The 24558-nt window shown below is 41.1% G+C and overlaps 1 protein-coding gene across 1 annotated transcript in view; it reads right to left on the bottom strand.

The window, feature by feature from the left end:
- The window catches only part of PAK5 (p21 (RAC1) activated kinase 5), a 125991-nt gene extending 108161 nt beyond the window's left edge, over positions 1 to 17830 (bottom strand). Inside the window, exon 1 of the mRNA XM_081556235.1 lies at positions 17627 to 17830. Coding sequence (XP_081412361.1) covers positions 17627 to 17830 — 204 coding nt within the window. The remainder of the gene's footprint in view (positions 1 to 17626) is intronic.
- Between the last annotated feature and the right edge of the window lie 6728 nt (positions 17831 to 24558).

Below are 24558 nucleotides of genomic sequence, written 5' to 3'. Positions count from 1 at the left end.
CACAGATTCCACATTCACAGAAATTGTGAGACAATAAATACGTGTTCTTGTGAGCCATGGAGTGTGTGGTAACTTATTATTCAGCAACAAAAAACTAATCCAAAGATTCTCAACAGGCAATGAATTGTGTGAGTACAGCAAACTCAGACTAGCGCCATCTTGGGTGTAGCTTTTGCATTGCAATTTTCACCTTATAGGTAATAATGTGAAAGTGAAAGTCACTCAGTTGTGTCCAGCTCTTTGCAAGCCCATGAACTCCATTGAATTCTCTAGGCCAGAATACTGGAGTGGGTAGCCTTTCCCTTCTCCAGGGGATCTTCCCAACCAGGGATTGAACCCAGGTGTCCTGCATTGCAGGTGGATCCTTTACCAGCTGAGCCACAAGGGAAGCCCAAGAATACTGGAGTGAGTAGCCTATCCCATTTCTAGCCAATCTTCCCGACTCAGGAATCGAACCAGGGTCTCCTGCACTGCAGGCAGATTCTTTGCCAACTGAGCTATCAGGGAAGCCCTATAGGTAACAACAGTAGCATCCAAGCAGGCGGATGGTGATGTGCAGCTTGGAAATGATCAAAGAATTGATCAACTTCTCTATTCCTAGTTTAGAGTCAACAATATAATGCTCATATTTAAAATTACATGACAAAATGATAAAGATGATAGGATTTGATAGTACCCCCCAGGAATCCTACAGTTGCCATCTTTGTGTCCCAATTCCTGTGAGATGTTAAATAAAAGATAAAATTAAATCTTTCAAGTTCTGAGTATGTGTGGGAGTCATATGCTTTTCCCTTTGGATTTAGAAGGACTATTTTCAGTTAGGTCACCCCTGCGAGGAGAGAAGAGTTGGGGCAAATAAGGCATCTCTGAAAACAGCGTCTCTGTATTTAGAGTTTCCCAGTTATCAAAGCATAGCCATTCTCACTGGGAGAGTTCAGCTGTCAGAAGTTTCAGAGCAGGCCACTCCACGGGGAAGCCACACAAGTCTGAAGGCATGCCTGTGATCTGAGTGCTCACTGTTTGACCTCAGATGTGATTGTCTCAGGGGGCAGGGAGGCCACTGTGGACAGAGAAGTGGCAGGAGCCTTTGAAGGCTTACTCGCTTGCTCCTTGGTGCTTGATTCTGTCACCGTGTGGGATCTGTCCATCTCCTCCTTGGAGTGACAGCTGGGGACAGAGTCACTGCAGGAATGCTGGGACAGGGATTTTCTCGGAAATAGACCTATCAACTGGTCATAAATTATTTCCCAATACAAACGATGACTGACAATTGCTTTAAAATTGTACATCCTATTTATGTTTACCTTCAGGGTGACTGCAGATACCAAACTCTTGAGAGGGAGTGCCTGAGAGCATTTGTTCATGAGGCCCTAGTGGTCCAATTTTCACTGGAAACCTAGGATCTTCTGTGTTCTAGGATCGTGGAACATGAACGTCCAGCTGTTTTCTACTTGTTCCCTGAGCTGCAGTTGTGAGATTCAGTCATTTGTGATACAGAAATGTCACATGGATGCTCGGTGTTGGCCAGTTGAGAGCCCAGAGGAGGTGTTTGTTTAATGTCCAGCTCTCCTCAGAATAAAATAAGGGGTGAGTACCTGCAGGGCTCACTCTCCTGGAATAATTCCTTCTGCTCTGAAAACATCAGATTTTACTTTTTTGGAGTAACATCTAGGCCATAGGAGCTGAAGGCTGCTCCAACTGTGAAAGGAAATGTCAAGGTAGCTTAGGTGAAGCACTGCTCTAAAGGAGGAAAGATGGACTATAAGCAGTGGGGGTCAATTTTTACTTTTTTTGCTTTCAGAGGTGGCTGTGTGGGTGCTAGGGAGTGAAGGTGGGGTGGGAAGTGGTGAGTGTGGGGCATGCCAAATACTAATCTCACTTACACAACAGAAAACACTTTTCAGAAGTTTACAGATTTGGTTGGATCATAGAAATGAAGATGGACAATAAACCTGACTTTGGCTTTCGCCTTACCCACTCCTCTGGGACTGAGCTCACTTGACCCAGTCTCCTGAATTTAGGCAAAGGAGAGAATGGGGCAGGTGTAACGTTTTCTTTCCACAGTCTCTGGTGCTGGGAAGGTTGAGAAGGCACAGTGAAAATGGAAGGAGGTTCCAGAAAGTAATGGGCACCAAGAGAGCTGTGAGACACCAAGTCTGTTGTCCTCACTGGTTTTAAAAGTGCAGAAATTCTAAAACTTTAGTGAGGGTTAATCACCTGTTCTGCCAGTGAAAGCCTGGGTTCTAATCAACCTAATAAGCACCGCTGTGGGTGTTTTTGTTTTTTTTTTTTTTAACTGGATTTACAATTTTTTGAGACTTGTTTTCTTTTTTAAATTTATTTATGTATTTCCTTATTACTTGGCTGTGTTGAGTCTGGGTGTAGCATGTGGGATCTTCGCTGGGTCATGCAGAATCTTTTGTTGCAGCACACAGACAAGCTATGGCTCGTGGCATCCAGCACATGTGGGCTTTGGTAGCTGTGGGACATGAGATCTTAGTCGCTCCCCAACACACGGGAGCTTAATTCCCTGACCAGGGATTGAACTAGCACCCCTGCACTGCAAGGCAGATTCTTAACCACTGAACACCCAGGAAAGCCCCTGCTGTAGGTGTTTTTAAGTGATGTTTTTGATGAGAAGTTTTAGCATATAGGCAATCTGCCCCCAAAGTTTCATTTATAATTAACTTTTTCTTTTAAAAACATTAATGATCACCACAAGACACACATTATTTCTTCTGTAAGAGGTTTGTGCTTTTCTTAAATATCTTTTGATAAGCACAGAGTCAGAAGGACTCCCTGAATCTTAACTATTACTATCTGTTTAATTAATATACCCTGAAAATCTGCAGGATTGCATATGAAATCAATATTGCTAGCACAGTATAAAATTGAATCTGACCTTTATATGAATCAATTTATTTTGCAATAGAAAAAGTTCTTGATCTGAGACCCTGTGTCCTTCATGGACAGGGATTTAACCAATGGCCCGACTGTGGCTCACAAAGCCCCCCACCATCCAGTGTCTGAACGGACCTCCCCACCCCTTCCCTGCCCACTCTTTTCCAGCTCGCCCTGCCTCAGGCTACTTTCCCATGCCTGTTCCCACCCCCAGGGTCTTTGCACATGTTCTTCCTTCCTCCTGTGAATTTCTCCTCCTCCTAGGTCTTCTTCCTTGCTCCCTCGTCACCTTTTTGGAAGACTCGCCCCAAGGGCTCTGAATGGCTTCACTCTCAGATACTTTATATTATGATGATACTTTCTTTTCTTCATCATATTATTGCTACATAGCTGTGTTGTTTGTTTATTTAGATGATCATTGTCTGTCTTTCTGTGAGAATTACAGCTCCTCAGGACAGGGACCTAGCACTTACGGACATCCTCCTCACCTAGAGTGAGCCTCCAGTAAATACTTGTTGAATGAATGAGTGAAATTAATGTAAAATTTTCTGCATCCTGGGGGTTTTAAAGATACAGATCTCAGAACTGACTCTGAGGTAACAAACAAGTTTTGACAACCCTGGGTAAATAGGAGGACATAAACTCTGAGGCAAATTCTTTATCACCAGGGAAGTCCTGAGATGTTATCTTTTAGGTTTGGTAGGACTTTGTAACCCTAAGAAGGTTTAATAATAAGTAAGAGCCAAGAAATTATAAAATATCTATTGAAATAATGAAGAAAGGAAGAAAAACTAAACTGTTAATGTTTTTGTAATAACCAAAGTATTAATATTTTAGTAAGAGGTTAACTGTTGGTGAAACAACATATTTTACAGCCATTATGACAATTATGATATTTGATGTGTCTTTACTGTTTTTCTTTGCATACATTTACTTTTCTGTGTTAATGTTTGAACCAGTGAAGAAAGCTTAAAATATTTCACTTGTGATGTTCTTGAAATATTTGGGAGGGTGTGACTACTTAATACTTAAATGCATAGTTTGATTAATTTTACTAATTTAATAGTAGGTACTGGTATTTTTCTGAAATATTACTTAATAGATCCATAATTTTATCACATTATTAAACTAAGTACAAATAGTAGAAGGTATTCTCCATACACCAAAGCTCCTTAGACAGTTGAGATCTGGCCATTGAAGTGTTGCCAGGGGAATACCAGTGCCCTCATTTTATAGACAAGGAAACTCCTGTCTAAAGCAGCAGGCAGGTGACTTATCTAAAGCCACCCAGTTTGTAATTGGCTGATCTTGGACTTATGCACTCACTCCTTGGATCTCCTCTTCGTATTTCTAAATGCTTTTTAAAATGGCCATTTATTCTTTTTATTTTTTTATTGGAGTATAGTTGATTTACAATGTTGTGATATGAAGGCTTTTTAACTTTATTCTCTCTGTGTGTATTAGCATTTTAAAATGATTTCTAGGCTATTAAAAAGGGTGATTATTAAGTTCAAGCTTCAGTCCACCTAAAAGAGTGGTTCTTAAAGTGTGTCCTCCAGCCATCAGCAGCATCAACAGCATCTGATAGCTTGCTAGACATGCAAACTATGGGGGTCAACCAGAACTAGTGAATCAGAATCTCTAGGGTGGGGCCAGGAATTTTGGATTTAATAAAATCCTCAGGAGATTCAGCTGAAAGTCCAAGTTTGAGAATCACTAGGCAAGAACAAACGTGATCATTCAACCAGCCCTTTATATGAAAGTGTTAGTCGCTCAGTCATGTCTGACTCTTTGCAACCCCATGGACTATAGCCCACTAGGCTCCTCTGCCCATGGAATTCTCCAGGCAAGAATAATGGAGTGGGTTGCAATTTCCTTCTCCAGAGGATCTTCCTGACCTACAGATTGAACCCAGGTCTCCTGAATTGCAGGCAGATTCTTTACCATCTGAGCCAGCATCAAGGCAGATTCCTAACCACTAGACCATGAAGGCCCTTTATATGCTGCTAAGTCGCTTCAGTCGTGTCTGACTCTGTGCGACCCCATAGATGGCAGCCCACCAGGCTCCACCGTCCGTCAGATTCTCCAGGCAAGAACACTGGAGTGGGTTGCCATTTCCTTCTCCAATGCATGAAAGTAAAAAGTGAAAGTGAAGTCGCTCAGTCGTGTCCGACTTTTCACGACCCCATGGACTGCAGCCTACCAGTCTCCTCCGTCCATGGGATTTTCCAGGCAAGAGTACTGGAGTGGGTTGCCATTGCCTTCTCCAGCCCTTTATATAAAAATATCTAATTCAGCAGGGATTCTGGTAATATTGCTTATGACATTCTTGTGAACAAAATAATATCACATACAAAAGGAGTTTCTCCAAGTTATTTTCCAAAAGTTTTGTTTTAAAGGGTGCTCCCCACCACGCTCTCACCTTGCTTACATGCCTTTGGCTTGGATACCTGAAGTTTAACTTTTGACACAATTCTAAGCTAACCTTTGGCTCTTGGTTTCTGAGATTTTGGAAACGTTGGCCAGTGTAAACTTGCACTGTTACATTATGCGGGCAAATTCCTTTGCAATTACCTAAATCAAGGTTCTCAGCAGCATCAGTGTTACCTGGAATCTTTTCAGAATTGCAAATTCTTAGGCTCCATCCCAGCCCTGCTCAATCAGAAACTCTGGGGATAGGCCCAGCAATCTGTGTTTATCAAGCCCTCCAGGTGATTCTGTTGGACTGTAGCTTGAGAAACGCTGACCTGAAAGAATCTATGTAGAAGAGTATGTCCCAATGATTTTGACATGTGATTTAAATAAAGTTTGGACCGAAGCAGCTGACACAACCAATCAGAGAAGAGAGTGCTGGTTGCAATGGTGAATTTACATTCAAAACCAGCCAGCTTGAAGTTTACAGTCCTGAAGAAACAGTACTTTGCCACCACCTAAGCAACTGCATACCTCTTCGACTACTGCTTTTATATCACAATCTCTTTTCTCATTTTCCTTTGTCTGTTTTAAAGGACAATTTGACTCCAAATTAGAATTGTCAGTTCTACTTAAAATAAAAAAACTTTGCAAAAATGGGCTTTAAATCTGCAAAACTCTACCTATTCATTTCTTTCTATCAATTCATTCATGGCTTCTTATTCCAAAGAATGGTCTGACTTCTGCAATATATTCTGCATAGTTTATAACTGGCCCTTCTCAAGTCATTTGCAAGATTTCCACAGAGGAGTCTTGTCTAAAGAGTGAGTTCATCCAAACTTCGTGGAGTACTCTGGCCCCTTGAACCTATTATTTTCCTAATTCGAGGAGCTGGTGCACTTAGCAGATTCACTAAGATACAAAAGTGCTGACAGCACCAACTGTATTCATAGGGTCTGGAGAAAGAGCAGCTCCATCTTAAGGGGTTTGGTGAGAGTATGAAGCATGGATTTCTTGGGTGTCTTTCAGTTAGAAAGCATTTAATTAACTCTGTTCTTTCTGGGGAAAATTCAACCTAGACTTCCAGCTGTTCAAGCTGGTTTTAGAAAAGGCAGAGGAACCAGAGATCAAATTGCCAACATCTGCTGGATCATCAAAAAAGCAAGAGAGTTCCAGAAAAATCTATTTCTGCTTTATTGACTATGCCAAAGCCTTTGACTGTGTGGATCACAATAAACTGTGGAAAATTCTGAAAGAGATGGGAATACCAGACCACCTGACCTGCCTCTTTGAAACCTGTGTGCAGGTCAGGAAGCAACAGTTAGAACTGGACATAGAACAACAGACCGGTTCCAAATCGGGAAAGGAGTACGTCAAGGCTGTATATTGTCACCCTGCTTATTTAACTTATATGCAGAGTACATCATGAGAAAATCTGGGCTGGATGAAACACAATCTGGAATCAAGATTGTAGGGAGAAATATCAATAACCTCAGATATGCAGATGACACCACCCTTATGGCAGAAAGTGAAGAACTAAAGAGCCTCTTGATGAAAGTGAAAGAGGAGAGTGAAAATGTTAGCTTAAAGCTCAACATTCAGAAAACTAAGATCATGGCATCCAGTCCCATCACTTCATGGCAAATAGATGGGAAACAGTGGAAACAGTGGCTGACTTTATTTTTCTGGGCTCCAAAATCACTTCAGATGGTTATTGCAGCCATGAAATTAAAAGATGCTTACTCCTTGGAAGGAAAATTATGACCAACCTAGACAGCATATTAAAAAGCAGAGACATTACTTTGCCAGCAAAGGTCTGTCTAGTCACGTCTATGGTTTTTCCAGTAGTTATGTATGGATGTGCAAGCTGGACTATAAAGAAAGCTGAGCACCAAAGAATTGATGCTTTTGAACTGTGGTGTTGGAGTAGATTCTTGAGAATCCCTTGGATTGCAGGGAGATCCGACCAGTCCACCCTAAAGGAGATCAGTCCCGGGTGTTCATTGGAAGGACTGATTTTGAAGCTGTAACTCCATCTTTGGCCATCTGATGTGAATCGCTGACTCATTTGAAAAGACCCTGGGAGGCGGGGCTAAGATGGCGGAGGAATAGGATGGGGAGACCACTCTCTCCCCCACAAATTTATTGAAAGAACATCTGAACGCTGAGCAAACTTCACAAAACAACTTCTGAACGCTGGCAGAGGACATCAGGCATCCAGAAAAACAGCTCATTATCTTCAAAAGGAGGTAGGACAAAATATAAAAGATAAAAAGAGAGACAAAAGAGTTAGGGATGGAGACCCGTCCTGGGGAGGGAGTCGTAAAAGAGGAGAAGTTTCCGAACACCAGGAAACCCTCTCACTGTTTGGGGGAAGATTCCGAATCTCGGAGGGCAACATAACCAGGAGAAAAAATAAATAAAACCCACAGATTATGTGCCTAAAGGCAACTCCCAGCAAAGAACCCCAGATGCTCTCACCCGCCACCAGCAAGTGGGGGCTGAACGGAGAGGAGCGGGTGGCACTGCTTAGGGTAAGGACCAGGCCGAATGCCCTGAGGGAGCTAACGTGAGATAGCAACCTAAACTGTGGGACAGCCATAGAGAGAGAACTATCCCACAAAAAGCCCAAATCTAAGGCACTGCCGGCCTGCTCACAGTACAAAGGACTGAGCAATACCAGAGGAGAGCTAGCCAGCTGCGGACTGCTCCATCCCCTGCCAGACACAGTGGGCAGGCGGGGCCAGCCAGAGCCGGAAAGGGGCAAACTCGGCCCTAGAGAGGGCACCCCCTACCAAACTGCAAATAGGCTCCCAGTTTCTAAGCAAAGACTGCCTGAGATCCTGGAAGTTCAACAGCCGCTGGGAGGGTCGCAGCCAGAGACCAGCTCCCCAGAACCGACACAAAGCACACCAGAGCCGGGCGTGCCCGTAAACCGAGGCGGAGACAAGGGAGGTGATAAGTCACACCACCCCAACAGGGGAGAGTGCGTTTACCAAACTCCTGGCTGCCTGAGCAGCTCCGACTGGGATCGGCACAAACTGCGGGCCCAACCGAGTCTGCGCCTTTGTAGAATACCTGGGAACCTGAACCTGAGCGGCTTAGACCTGGGAAGTGCACACATCTCAGGGCCCACTCGCCAGCAGAATAACCTGAAGCCTGAACAGGGTAGACTGGGAAAGCACACACGCCGTGAGCGAGGGCAAACCCAATGCTGCTGAGACACTGTGAGCTCTCCACACACATGCCAGTGATATTGGTTTGCAGTGTTCCTCCCTCCCGACAGCACGACTGGACAAGCGAACCTAAAGAGACCACTTCTGCCCGTTTGTGGCAAGGTGGAAATTAGACACTGAAGAGACCTGCAAACAGAAGCCAAATAAACAGAGGGAAGTGCTTTGGAAGTGACAGGCCAACAGATTAAAATTCCTGTAGTTAATAACGAATACACTGAAAGGGGCCTATAGATCTTGAAAAGTATAAGCAGGAACAGGATCTATCTGAAATTGAACAGGCCCCACACTGCTCACAACAGCTCCAGAGAAAGTCCTGGATATATTTTCACTATTACCATTTAAAAAAAATTTTTTTTTTCTTTTTTCTTTAAGTCCTCTATTACACCTTTAATTTTCATTTTTATAACTCACCATTACCTTACAAAAAACCCCCCTATTTTTAAAGCAAACTGCATACATATATCTTATACTTTTTGTGATTTTGTTTTCTTTTTTTCTTTTTTTAACATTGTATTTTTTAAGAGTCTAACCTCTACTCTAGATTTTTAATCTTTGTTTTACATATTTGATATCAATTTTGTACATTTAAGAACCCAATGTTTAGTACCCATTTTTACTCAGAAGTGTGATTACAGGCTCGATTATTCTCTCCCCCTATTGACACTCTTTCTTCTTCCCCAGGGAACCTCTATCTCCCACCCTCCTCCTTCTCTTCTCAATCCAATTCTGTGAATCTCTGAGGGTGTTCTGGGTACCGGAGAACACTTCGGGAACAGAATACTGCCCAGATCTCTCTCTCCCCTCTTGATTCCTCCCTTTCTACTCATGCTCTCCTCTATTACCTTCCTCCCCACTCTCTATGTATCTCTGTGAACCTCTCTGAGGGTTCCAGACTGTGGAGAGCACAGAGGGAAGTGCTTACTGGCTAGACTGCTCTCTCCACGTTTGAGTCCCCCTCTTCTCCTCCTGGTCACCTCAACACCCCTCCCCCTTCACCTCTCCATGTAACTCAGTGAACCTCTCTGGGTATCCCTCATGGTGGAGAATCTTTTCAACATTAACCTAAAAGTTTTATTATTGATGCTGTATGGATGGAGAAGTCTTGAGGCTACTGCAAGCATAAGACTGAAAGCCAGAGGAAACATTAGTTAATAAGAGATCATCCAAAAGCCTCCACATATACACTGAAACCAAGCTCCACCCAAGAGCCAATAAGTTCCAGAGCAAGACATACCACACAAATTCTCCAGCAATGCAGGAACATAGCCCTGAGCATCAATATACAGGCTGCCCAGAGGCACACCAAATCCACAGATATCTCAAAACTCAATACTGGACACTCCATTGCCCTCTAGAGAGAAGAAATCCAGCTCCACCCACCAGAACACTGACACAAGCTCCTCCAGCCAGGAAACCTTGACAAGCCACCCGTCCAACCCTACGTACAGTGAGGAACCTCCACAATAAAGAGGAACTTCAAACTACCAGAATACAGAATGGTCACGCCAAACACAGCAATCTAAACAAGATGAAAAGGCAGAGAAATACTCAGCAAGTAAAGGAAAATGAGAAATGCCCACCAAACCAAACAAAAGAGGAGGAGATAGGGAATCTATCTGAAAAAGAATTTAGAATAATGATAATAAAAATGATCCAAAATCTTGAAAGCAAAATGGAGTTACAGATAAATAGCCTGGAGACAAGGATTGAGAAGATGCAAGAAATGTTTATCAAGGACCTAGAAGAAATAAAAAGGAGTCAATATATAATGAATAATGAAATAAAGGAGATAAAAGACACTCTGGATGGAACCAACAGTAGAATAATGGAGGCAGAAGATAGGATAAGTGATGTAGAAGATAGAATGGTGGAAATAAACGAAGCAGAGAGGCAAAAAGGAAAAAGAATCAAAAGAAATGAGGGAAGTCTCAAGGACCTCTGGGACAATATGAAACTCCCCAACATTTGAATCATAGGAGTCCCAGAAGAAGAAGATAAAAGGAAAGGCCATGAAAAAGTACTCGAGGAGATAATAGTTGAAAATTTCCCTAAAAAGGGGAAGGAAATAGTCACAGAAGTCCAAGAAACCCAGAGAGTCCCAAACAGGATAAACCCAAGGCGAAACACCCCAAGACACATATTAATCAAATTAACAAAGATCAAACACAAAGAACAACTATTGAAAGCAGCAAGGGAAAAACAACAAATAACACACAAAGGGATCCCCATAAGGATAATAGCTGATTTTTCAATAGAAACTCTTCAGCCTAGAAGGGAATGGCAGGACATACTTAAAGTAATGAAAGAGAAAAATCTACAACCCAGATTACTGTATCCAGCAAGGATCTCATTCAGATATGAAGGAGAATTCAAAAGCTTTACAGATAAGCAAAAGCTGAGGGAATTCAGCACCACCAAATCAGCTCTCCAACAAATGCTAAAGGATCTTCTCTAAGAAGGAAACACAGAAAGGATGTTTAAACACGAACTCAAAACAACAAAATAAATGGCAACAGGACCATACTTATCAATAATTACTTTAAATGTAAATGGGTTGAACGCCCCAACCAATAGACAAAGACTGGCTGAATGGATAAAAAAACAAGATCCCTATATATGCTGTCTACAAGAGACCCACCTCAAAACAAGGGACACAAACAGACTGAAAGTGAAGGGATGGAAAAACATATTTCATGCAAACGGATACTAAAAGAAAGCAGGAGTCGCAATACTCATTTCAGATAAAATAGGCTTTAAAATAAAGGCTGTGAAAAGAGACAAATAAGGACACTACATAATGATCAAAGGATCAATCAAAGAAGAAGATATAACAATTATAAATATATATGCACCCAACATAGGAGCACCACAATATGTAAGGCAAATACCAACAAGTATGAAAGGCGAAATTAACAATAACACAATAATAGTGGGAGACTTTAATACTCCACTCACACATATGGATAGATCAACTAAACAGAAAATGAACAAGGAAACACAAACTTTAAGTGATACAATAGACAAATTAGATTTAATTGATATTTACAGGACTTTCCACCACAAAACAATCAATTTCACCTTTTTCTCAAGTGCACACGGAACTTTCTCCAGGTTAGATCACATCCTGGCCATAAATCTAGCCTTGGTAAATTCAAAAAAATTGAAATCATCCCAGTCATCTTATCTGACCACAATGCAGTAAGTTTAGACCACAATTACAGGAAAAAAACTATTAAAAATTCCAACATATGGAGGCTAAACAACACGCTTCTGAATAACCAACAAATCACAGAAGAAGTCAAAAAAGAAATCAAATTATGCATAGAAACGAATGAAAATGAAAACACAACAACCCAAAACCTATGGGACACTGTAAAAGCAATGCTAAGGGGAAGGTTCATAGCAATACAGGCATACCTCTAGAAACAAGAAAAAAATCAAATAAATAACCTAACTCTACACCTAAAGCAACTAGAGAAGGAAGAAATGAAGAACCCCAGGGTTAGTAGAAGGAAAGAAATCTTAAAAATTAGGGCAGAAATAAATGCAAAAGAAGCAAAAGAGACCATAACAAAAATCAACAAAACTAAAAGCTGGTTTTTCGAGAAGATAAACAAAATTGACAAATCATTAGCCAGACTCATCAAGAAACAAAGGGAGAAGAATCAGATCAACAAAATTAGAAATGAAAATGGAGAGATCACAACAGATTACACAGAAATACAAAGGATCATAAGAGACTACTACCAACAGCTATATGCCTATAAAATGGACAACTTGGAAGAAATGGACAAATTCTTAGAAAAGTATAACTTTCCAAAACTGAACCAAGAAGAAATAGAAGACCTTAACAAACTCATCACAAGCACGGAAATCGAAACTGTAATCAGAAATCTTCCAGCAAACAAAAGCCCAGGACCAGACGGCTTCACAGCGGAATTCTACCAAAAATTTAGAGAAGAGCTAACACCTATCCTACTCAAACTCTTCCAGAAAATTGCGGAAGATGATAAACTCCCAAACTCATTCTATGAGGCCACCATCACCCTAATTCCAAAACCAGACAATGATGCCACAAAAAGAGAAAACTACAGGCCAATATCACTGATGAACATAGATGCAAAAATCCTTTATAAAATTCTAGCAAACAGAATCCAACAACATATTAAAAAGATCATACATCGTGACCAAGTGGGCTTTATCCCAGGAATGCAAGGTTTCTTTAACACCCGCAAATCAATCAATGTAATACACCACATTAACAAATTGAAAGATAAAAACCATATGATTATCTCAATAGATGCAGAAAAAGCCTTTGACAAAATTCAACATCCATTTATGATAAAGCCCCCCAGAAAGCAGGAATAGAAAGGACATACCTCAACATAATAAAAGCTATATATGACAAACCCACAGCAAACATTATCCTCAATGGTGAAAAATTGAAAGCATTTCCCCTAAAGTCAGGAACAAGGCAAGGGTGCCCACTTTCACCATTACTATTCAACATAGTTTTGGAAGTTTTGACCACAGCAATCAGAGCTGAAAAAGAAATAAAAGGAATCCAGATAGGAAAAGAAGAAAGAAAACTCTCACTGTTTGCAGACGACATGATCCTCTACATAGAAAGCCCTAAAGATTCTACCAGAAAATTACTAGAGCTAATCAATGAATATAGTAAAGTTGCAGGATATAAAATTAACACACAGAAATCCCTTGCATTCCTATACACCAATAATGAGAAAACAGAAAGAGAAATTAAGGAAACAATACCATTCACCATTGCAACAAAAAGAATAAAATACTTAGGAATATATCTACCTAAAGAAACAAAAGACTTATATATAGAAAACTATAAAACACTGATGAAAGAAATCAAAGAGGACACAAACAGATGGAGAAATATACCATGTTCATGGATTGGAAGAATTAATATAGTGAAAATGAGTATACTATCCAAAGCAATCTATAGATTCAATGCAATTCCTATCAAGCTACCAATGGTATTTTTCACAGAACTAGAGCAAATCATTTCACAATTTGTATGGAAATATAAGAAACCTCGAATAGCCAAAGCAATCTTGAGAAATAAGAATGGAACTGGAGGAATCAACCTGCCTGACTTCAGGCTCTACTACAAAGCCGCAGTCATCTAGACAGTATGGTACTGGCACAAAGATAGAAATATAGATCAATGGAGCAAAATAGAAAGCCCAGAGATAAATCCACATACCTATGGACACCTTACCTTCGACAAAGGAGGCAAGAATATACAATGGAGAAAAGACAATCTCTTTAACAAGTGGTGCTGGGAAAACTGGTCAACCACTTGTAAAAGAATGAAACTAGAACACTTTCTAACACCATACACAAAAATAAACTCAAAATGGATTAAAGATCTAAACGTAAGACCAGAAACGATAAAACTCCTAGAGGAAAACATAGGCAAAACGCTGTCTGACATAAATCACAGCAGGATCCTCCATGACCCACCTCCCAGAATATTGGAAATAAAAGCAAAAATAAACAAACGGGACCTAATTAAAATTAAAAGCTTTTGCACAACAAAGGAAACTATAAGCAAGGTGAAAAGACAGCCTTCTGAATGGGAGAAAATGATAGCAAATGAAGGAACAGACAAACAATTAATCTCAAAAATGTACAAGCAACTCCTGCAGCTGAATTCCTGAAAAATAAACGACCCAATCAAAAAATGGGCCGAAGAACTAAACAGACATTTCTCCAAAGAAGACATACAGATGGCTAACAAACACATGAAAATATGCTCAATATCTTTCATTATTAGAGAAATGCAAATCAAAACCACAATGAGGTACCATTTCACACCAGTCAGGATGGCTGCTATCCAAAAGTCTACAAGCAATAAATGCTGGAGAGGGTGTGGAGAAAAGGGAACCCTCTTACACTGTTGGTGGGAATGCAAACTAGTACAGCCACTATGGAGAACAGTGTGGAGATTCCTTAAAAAACTGGGAATAGAATTGCCATGTGACCCAGCAATCCCACTGCTGGGCATATACACCGAGGAAACCAGAATTGAAAGAGACGCATGTACCCCAATGTTCATCGCAGCACTGTTTACAATAGCCAGGACATGGAAGTAACCCAGATGTCCATCAGCAGACGAATGGATAAGGAAGCTGTGGTACATATACACAATGGAATATTACTCAGCCATTAAAAAGAATACATTTGAATCAGTTCTAATGAGGTGGATGAAACTGGAGCCCATTATACAGAGTGAAGTAAGGCAGAAAGAAAAACACCAATACAGTATACTAATGCATATATATGGAGTTTGAAAGATGGTAACGATAACCCTATATGCAAGACAGAATAAGAGACAGATGCATAGAACTGTCTTATGGACTCTGAGGGAGAAGGTGAGGGTGGGACGTTATGAGAGAATAGCACTGAAACATGTATATTATCATATGTGAAATAGAACACCATTCCAGGTTTGATGCATGAGACAAATGTTCAGGGCTGGGGCAATAGGATGACCCAGAGGGATGGGATGGGGAGGGAGGTGGGAGGGGGGTTCAGGATGGGGGACACATGTAAACCCATGGCTGATTCATGTCAATGTATGGCAAAAACCACTCCAATATTGTAAAGTAATTAGCCCCCAATTAAAATAAATAAATTTATTTAAAAAAAAAGAAAAGAAAAGACCCTGATGCTGGGAAAGATTGAGGGCCGAAGGAGAAGGGGACGACAGAGGATGAGATAGATGGCATCACTGACTCAACGGACATGAGTTTGAGCAAGCTCCATGAGTTGGTGAGGGACAGGGAGGCCTGGCATGGTGCAGTCCATGGGGTCACAAAGAGTCAGACACGACTGAGCGACTGAACTGAACTGACTTTTGTCATTCCTTGTCTGTATTTATTTTTTTTTTCACAGACATTTCTGTGCCTGAAATGTGCAGAAATCCAGGGCTGGATTCATACTTGAGATATATTTTCTAGTCATTACTCTGTTAGCATTTAAATGTCTATAACAAACATTCCCCCATACAGACCGGATTCTCACACATTGGGCATCAAATTTGGGAAGCCCATTATGTGAGTAAGAGAAACATGGGGCTCAGTTAGGCAACTTTGCTCCAATTCTCAGTCGGGCTGATAAATTCTGTCCAAGAGGAAAGGTAAGCAGCTCACCCAGGAGATGGAAGAAATGATCTAGAAGATTCTCTTAAGTCCTACAGCCACTGGGCATGATGGATTATCACTGAGATGGGAGCTTCCTACTTTACTGCCAGCCAGGACCTGCTAGGACTAGCACAAGTGAAAAACCATGCTGCAATAGATGGTACTCTAACCTCATCCCATAATAAGCACACTCCAAGCTCCCTAGCAAGAGAGCACATCCTGGTCTTTAGCTAGGATGATACACTAAAAAGCGCCCTTCCAGAACACTCCTCATCAAATGGCCGTTTCTTACAGTTAAGAAAATAGCCCCTGTTTCCTTTGGACATCCTCCTTTGCCATGATGATCAATAGCAGATAACTTTTTGGGGAACACTGCATTTTCCTTTCTGAGTTTTATAAAAACTCGGAATATTGCAAAAAATAATGAAACTATAAAGCAAATTCTTTCCAATCTTGATTTCTTTTTAGATAAGTTCCAGCCTGTTATTTAGTCATGTGTGAGGCATTTATCTTTTATTCCAGAGAAAATCATCTTCAATAGAAGGATCAGTTCAGTTCAGCTCAGTTGCTCAGTCATGCCCGACCCTTTGTGACCCCATGGACCACAGCACGCCAGGCCTCCCTGTCCAGGATACTGCCTAATATTAACAAGGAGAGTTCATTAACTGGTCAGTTTCTATTAAATATCGATCAATACCTGTTTAAGATGAGAAGTTCCTTTTTGTCCCTAAAGATTTATCTTCTTGAATACCCACCTCTTTTTTACATTTCAGCTTACCTGAAAAGTTTCAAAATCTTATCAGAACATAAAATTTACAAGATGCAAGATTAAAACACTCTGTATCAATCTTTGGGCAGGACAGATCCACATGTTCAATACTAGAATAAACTGACTAATAAGACCATGAATAAATGACAGAATCACAATTCCAAGTTACTCAGTGCAAGTGATCTCTTACAAGCATTTCTTGTAATTTATCAGCTAGGTTCCTTCTTTACACCCTTTAAAAATGCATCCACTGTTGTTTTACATATCATTTAAACCCAGTGTATTCAATATGCATGTTAATACAGAACAAGGTATTTACATAGCTCAGATGCCTACTGATATAAGAAGTGAGGACAGAATTTGACCTATTGGATAACATGACGATAAGCTTCAATGATGTTAATTCCCATAGGAAGCCTTTGCGCAATGTGATGGCCCAAGGAATTCTTATCATCCTGAGGTACAGAAGTAAACGGCAAATGCTGAGCTTTTGGTAGTCTCTTGACCTATCTGAAATGTTTTCAGTCTGATTTCCACTTTAATGCAATGATCCTGATGAACAGTCCTTTTAAAAATCTACTAGCTATTTGTTTAAGGTAAGTTATATCTTATTCTAGGAATCACATAATTCATTTTTATTTGAATTCTCTTTCTCTTAGACTATGAAGACTATATATATGTATAATTTATAGGTATGTATACACTTATAAGGAGAAGGCAACCCACTCCAGTACTCTTGCCTGGAAAATCCCATGGACGGAGGAGCCTGGTAAGCTGCAGTCCATGGGGTCGCTAAGAGTTGGACACGACTGAGTGACTTCACTTTCACTTTTCAGTTTCACGCATTGGAGAAGGAAATGGCAACCCACTCCAATATTCTTGCCTGGAGAATCCCAGGGACAGAGGAGCCTGGTGGGCTGCCATCTATGGGATCGCACAGAGTCAGACATGACTGAAGCGACTTAGCAGCAGCAGCAGCAGCAGCAAGTGAACATTATAAGCACTGAAGAATAATTGTGGATAATATGTGGATATTTAAAAACAAATACATGATTTAGGCATTTGAGAGCTCACCCTGCATCAAATGAGATCACGCTTTTCAAGCCAACTTAAAGAGCAAATCCTCGCCATACCTTCATGGGCGCCAGCTGGATGGGCGTGATGCAGGAAGGGTCCACCATGGGCTTCGGCCTGTTGGCGGTGTCTGCTAGCAGGCTGTGCCACTGCTGCGGGAGGCCGGTAAATTTCTGTTCCTGGGGATCAAACCCAGTGTGAACCCTGTGTTCAAAGTTGGATGGGCCGGATATTTCAATCTTTTTCTTTTTTTTCCCAAACATGATGCAAAAACCTGAGAAATGAAAATAGAAAAGGGAGAGGTTTATTATCTTGCCAGCCAGAAGACCACAGGAAAATTAGTAATTCACTCATTGTTCCGTCTTTTCAGCTTTTCTGCTATTAGCTGCAGATGATGCAGGTTGTACTTTCAGGGTCTGTAGATGAGGCAACTTCATTCAAAAATTTTGCTTTTTCCTTATACTTGCCATGTGGAGTAGGGTTTCCCGACTCGCTGAGTTTGGATTTGGTCATGTAACTCACTTTCACTAACGGGCTGTGGAGGAAGAAAAAGTCTTTTTCAGTTCAGGGTGGAGATGTTTTAAGATTTTTTTGATATGGACAATTTTTACTGTCTTTATTGAATTTGTTACAATATTGCTTCTGTGTTATGTTTTGTTTTGTTTTCTTGGCCCTAAGGTGTTTGGGGTCAAACCTTCACGCCCTGCACTGGAAGGCAAAGTCTTAACCACTCGGCCACCAGGGAAGTCCCCAGGTGGAGGATTTTGAAGGGGTTGTGTTTCCACTTCCCTCCCACACTTCTGCCACTTGGCATGCACATCTCTCTAGTGGACGATGCTCCCTCAGCCACGATTCTGGAAGGAGAGATGCATGAAGCAGACACAAATCTGGCCTCCAGGCTGGAGTCAGACCAACAGCTGACTTGTGAGTATGAAATAAATGTTTGTCATGGAGTCATTAAGACCTTGTATTTGTTTGTTATGTGGTGTTACCAAAGCAAAGGCTGACTAGCACACAGGGAGAAGCATCTCAAAGTCAGATGTGCACTTAAAATCTAAAACAAATGTATGGAAAAATATGTGTAAACATGAAGAATGGGGTTAATAATTATATTTGACACATAAAATTTTATTAGGATTAAACTAGTAAACACTTGTAAAACAAATGTCTGAAAAGCACCTAGCACAAAGTGAATGCTAAGTGCTACAAGTATGAAACATACCTCTGGACAAATGTACCAGAGATTGACTGGTATTGCCTGCAGAGAAGGGAGCCAGGGGGACACAGGGAACGATATTGACTTTACACTGTATATTTATAATTTTATACAGTGTATTTTACTTGTTTGAAACAATGCAGTTTACCTATTTAAAACCTCCTGTGGCTTCCCTGGTGGCTCAGTGATAAAGCACTTGTCTGCCAATACAGGAGACACAGGTTCAATCCCTGGGTTGGGAAGATCCCTAGGGAAGGAAATGGCATCCCACTCCAATATTCTTGCCTGGGAAATCCCATGGACAGCAGAGCCTGGTGGGCTATAGGCCATGGGTTTCCAAAAGAGTCGGACATGACTTTACAACTAAACAACAACAAATGACAAAGATACACGTAGAAAATATATAAAATAGTCACTTTATGCTTTACATTTATTGAACACACGTAAGGGACGGTGGAGTCTGGTGGGCTGCTGTCTATGGGGTCACACAGAGTCAGACACGACTGAAGCGACTTAGCAGCAGCAGCAGCAGCAAGGTACCCTGGGCTTGAATGCCACTTAGTATTCACTGTGATCGCAGGTAACTGCTTTTCCCTCTCTGAATTTATGTGAACAGGACAATCACAATCATTTGGGGAATCCCAATGACCCTGTTACACCTATTACAAAACATGATGCTTTGGCTTCAATGTTACTTTGCAGTGAAAACCTTATCCCAGCCCTCAGACTTGAGTAGGTGGGTTATATATACACTCCTACAATCATGTACATATTTTTCACCACACTTATTCACTTGCTCTCAGTTGTGTACAATGGCATGTCTAGTATCTGTCTTCCCTTCTAGAATATAAGATCCGTAAGAGCAGAGATGCTGTCCACTTGTTCAATCAGTTCAGTTCAGTTCAGTCACTCAGTTGTGTCTGACTCTTTGCAACCCCATGAATCGCAGCACGCCAGGTCTCCTTGTCCATCATCAACTCCCGGAGTTTACCCAAACCCGTGTCCATTGAGTCGGTGATGCCATTCAACCATCTCATCCTCTGTCGTCCCCTTCTCCTCCTGCCCCCAATCCTTCCCAGCATTAGGGTCTTTTCCAATGAGTCAACTTTTCACATGAGGTGGCCAAAGTATTGGAGTTTCAGCTTCAACATCAGTCCTTCCAAAGAACACCCAGGACTGATCTCATTTAGAATGGAATGGTTGGATCTCCTTGCAGTCCAAGGGACTCTCAAGAATCTTCTCCAACACCACAGTTCAAAAGCATCAATTCTTCGGCGCTCAGCTTTCTTCACCGTCCAACTCTCACATCCATACGTGATTACTGGAAAAACCATAGCCTTGGCTAGATGGACCTTTGTTGGCAAAGTAATGTCTCTGCTTTTAAATATGCTATCTAGGTTGGTCATAACCTTCCATCCAAGGAGTGAGCGTCTTTTAATTTCATGGCTGAAATCACCATCAGCAGTGATTTTGCAGCCCCCCAAAATAAAGTCTGACACTGTTTCCACTGTTTCTCCATCTATTTCCCATGAAGTGATGGGACCAGATGCCATAATCTTAGTTTTCTGAACGTTGAGCTTTAAGCCAACTTTTTCACTCTCCTCTTTCACTTTCATCAAGAGGCTCTTTAGTTCTTTTTCACTTTCTGCCATAAGGGTGGTGTCATCTGCATATCTGAGGTTATTGATATTTCCCCCGGCAATCTTGATTCCAGCTTGTGCTTCTTCCAGCCCAGTGTTTCTCATGATGTACTCTGCATATAAGTTAAATAAGCAGGGTGACAATATACAGCCTTGACGCACTCCTTTTCCTATTTGGAACCAGTCTGTTGTTCCATGTCCTGTTCTAACTGTTGTTTCCTGACCTGCATACAGGTTTCTCAAGAGACAGGTCAGATGGTCTGGTATTCACATCACTTTTAGAATTTTCCACAGTTTATTGTGATCCACACAGTCAAAGGCTTTGGCATAGTCAATAAAGCAGAAATAGATGTTATTCTGAAACTCTCTTGCTTGTTCACTACTGTTGGCCAATGTCTGGCATATGGTAGGTGTCAAGAAATATTTGCTGAGAGACTAAAATCACCCAGAACAGAACATTTAGTGTAGAACACCTTGGATAAGAGCTACACAGATGTTAACATCATCTTTTTCACTCTCCCTCCCTTCCCTTCATCCTCTGATGGAACTCCTGTTCTTTTTTTTTTCTTTTCTTTTAACCATTTATCCCTGCTCAGCCAGCAGTGGTTTCTTACTTGCTTCTAGTTTTCTAATGCTTCTGTTCCTTCACTACCTGGTGAGAACTTGCTTTCTGGTTGGCTGTCTTTTTGCTGTGACTTCACATGTCGGAAGGGACAGAGGAGCTCTCCCTGGTCTCTTCTAATAAGGGAACTAATACCATTCGTGAGGTTCTGACCTCAAGGGACAATCACCTCCCAAAGGCCCCACTTTCTACTGCTATCAAACTGGGGCTTTGGTGGTGGCTCACAGTAAAGAATCTGTCTGCAATGCAGGAGATGCAGGTTCGATCCCTGAGTTGGAAAGATCCCCTGGAGAAGGAAATGGCAACCCACTCTAGTATTTTTGCCTGCAAAATCCCATGGACAGAGAAGCCTGGCTACAGTCCATGGAGTCACAAAAGATTTAGACACAACTTAGTGACTAAACAACGTTTGGATTAGAAAGTCAACACATGGATTTTGGAGCAACACATTCAGACCACAGCACAGCATATAGTCTCTTGACAGGGATCAGAGTCTTCATAGCATTAACTCCCCAGACTTTATCAAAACCCATTTTTGCATCCATCCTGGTTGTTACTTCAGACTCATTTAGCAAACTCACATAAGGTGATAGTGAAAAACTAATGAAAGATAAGAAAGGCTCAAAAATACCTTGACATGTTGTCTCCCTTGGAAAACATATTACATTTTTAAAAACTCTTTAAGTACCTTACTACAATTAAGTTAATAAATACAGGTCAGTTGATTTCAAACATTGAGAATATTTTAGACAGAGCATAAAGAAGTAAAGGATTCAGCTGCAGTAGACTGTCACAGGAATGGCCCGGATGTCTCATGCTTGCCAGTATCCAGCCCTTGGGTGGGTCTCTCCAGCACTGACTCTGGACCAGGACATGTAATCCACAAAAGGACAACAGAAATTATGACCCAAGCCTGGAACGTGCTTGCTCCCTGGGGCGTGCCTCCATGCTGCTCTTGGAACCAGCCAGCGTGAGGATGAGGCCAGGCCATCTAGTTAGGGGGCAACAGATTATGTAACCCAGTCACTCATCAGCCCATGCAATGAGCCCTGGAAACAGAGCTGTCTCACTGATCAGCAGCCATCCACTAGTGAGCCCGGTCAAAACAAGCAGGAAAGGAAAAACAAAAACAAACAGCTGAGCTGGACCTAAAGTATCAACCTACAGAAACAGAACATAAATAAAATGGCTGTTGCTTTAAGCCATTACATTTTGGAGTAGATCGTTGCACAGAAAATGCTAACTGATTATGATCCCATCTGCTGTCTCTTCAGATGCCCATCACTTTTTTCTATTTTAGTTGCTTCATAGTCTCAATCAACAGTGCCCAATCTGGATAACTATATTAGCTGTTATATTGTGTCCACTCATTGGAGTCTTAATTATGATGCTGTTGTCTGGTTTGTCAAGGGCCTAGAAGGTTTCCAGTGGCCAAGAAATTATGCCAAATAAGTAAATGACTCTATACACCATCTCTCAGTATTATTTTATGAAAATAAAAATACATTTGAAATATAATTTGGTCATGCATTGGCTGAGTCCACTTGACATTTTAATAAACTTCATTATCATTTTTAGAAACCAGGTGACAACTGTTGTAGAAAAATCATTTGAGGATTTGCATATATTCATACTTGAACAAGTACTGAGGATGTTAGAGCAAACATTTTTAGAATCAGAATAGAAATGTCTTATTATTTCCTTCCCGACTGTGAATTTCTCACTGGTTGCTATGGCATTCAAGTGAGAATATAAAAAAAGAAAATATTAATGAACTAATACTATTCTTGTTGTAAAATAGGAAGAGGAAACCCACAGCTGAATTAATTTGCCTACATTTCATCATGTGATACTATACAACTGTCATTTAAATGGTAGTAAATATAGTTCTAGGTGTCTAGTAAGTTTGAATTAAAGAAGAAACAACTTAAAAAGAAAATGAAGCTGTAAATCCTAAAGTCATGTTCCTGTGAAGCTCACACATGACTAAAAGCAGATAGGGTATCTCCAAATTGTATAGTGACATTCCATGAGTGATGTCCATTCCCCTGATAACACTGAGGAATCTCACTTCAGGTCAAAGATAGTATGGAACCCTCCTCAAATCCAGACCTGCTTGGTAAAGGACTTCTTCTCTCGGATGAGCACCTTCTTAGTCTGGAAAAGTGCTAACTGTTCAGTGTGTCTGAGCTCACTTAAAACTCAAGATAATCCTCTGGTGTGGGGTCCTCAAGACCACCCCTAGGTTTGATGTATTAGAAGAACTCACAGGACTCAGCACAGAGTGATACTCATGGCAATGATTTATTGCAGTGAAAGGATACAATGCAGAACCAGCAAAGGAGAAAGGTGTATGGGTGAAGTCTGCAGGCATGAGCTCCCAGTGGCTCTCTCCCAGCAGACTCACGCAGGATGTGGCCAAGTCTTCTAGCACTGAATTGTGACAACACACGTGAAATGCTGTCTACACAGGGAAGCTTGGGAAAGACTCAGTGCCTGAGGATTTTACTCGGTATCTGTCACATAGGCACTTCTGCCTGGTCCCTGCCAAAATTCCAAAATCCAGAAGGAAACAGGGGTTCAGGAGAGACTAAAATAGTCTGGATAAACAATTTAGTCACAGTGAGCCATTATTATCAGGGAAAAATGGGAACCCTCCTAAAACCCAAATTTCCAGATGCCAGCAAAGGGTCACTCCTGCAATTAGATTTCTCAAAGATACAGTCTCAGCCCTGCTGTGTGAACTCCTTCACACAAGGGGTGTTATAGCACAAGGGGTGATATCATTATACTTCTATTTTACAGAAGGAAAAAAACAGAAGCTAAGAGGGAAGAAGTTGACAAAGCTGGAGACTCAGAATCTCAAAGCACATTCTTTTGATCAGCTGGCAGATTGTATAATAAAGCTAAATTCTATTTACCGTAGCAGAAAAAAGTATTGAGATGCCTAAAATTGACATACTTGCACACATATATTTTTGGCAATATGGGAAAAACTGAAAAAAATTTGTCAAAACCAAAGAAATGTCATGTCATGATGCCCTCCAGGAAAGCAGAACTTGGAGTTCAGTCAGATCAGTTCAGTTCAGTTGCTCAGTTGTGTCTGACTCTTTGCGACCCCATGGACTGCAACACGCCAGGCTTCCCTGTCCATCACCAACTCCTGGAGTTTACTCAATCTCATGTCCATTGAGTCGGTGATGCCATCCAGCCATCTCATCCTCTGTCATCCCCTCTCATCCCGCCTTCAAACTTTCCCAGCATCAGGGTCTTTTCTTTTCTTTTCTTTTTTTTTTTGACTTCTGAGGATTTTTAATGAAGCGCCTCCACTTCTAAATTGAGAGGCATCCACCATTAAATTTTTTTTTTTTTAATCAGTAGTGTTCTTTTTTTTTTTTTAATAAATTTATTTATTTTAGTTGGGGGCTAATTACTTTACAATATTGTAATAGTTTTTTCAAATGAGTCACTTCTTGGCATCAGGTAGCCAAAGCATTGGAGCTTCAGCTTCAA

This window comes from Giraffa tippelskirchi, chromosome 13 (assembly GCF_054371585.1).
Source record: "Giraffa tippelskirchi isolate mGirTip1 chromosome 13, T2T-mGirTip1v1.2.pri, whole genome shotgun sequence".
Classification (NCBI taxonomy): Eukaryota; Metazoa; Chordata; class Mammalia; order Artiodactyla; family Giraffidae; genus Giraffa; species Giraffa tippelskirchi.
This window is presented reverse-complemented; position numbering and strand designations above follow the sequence as displayed.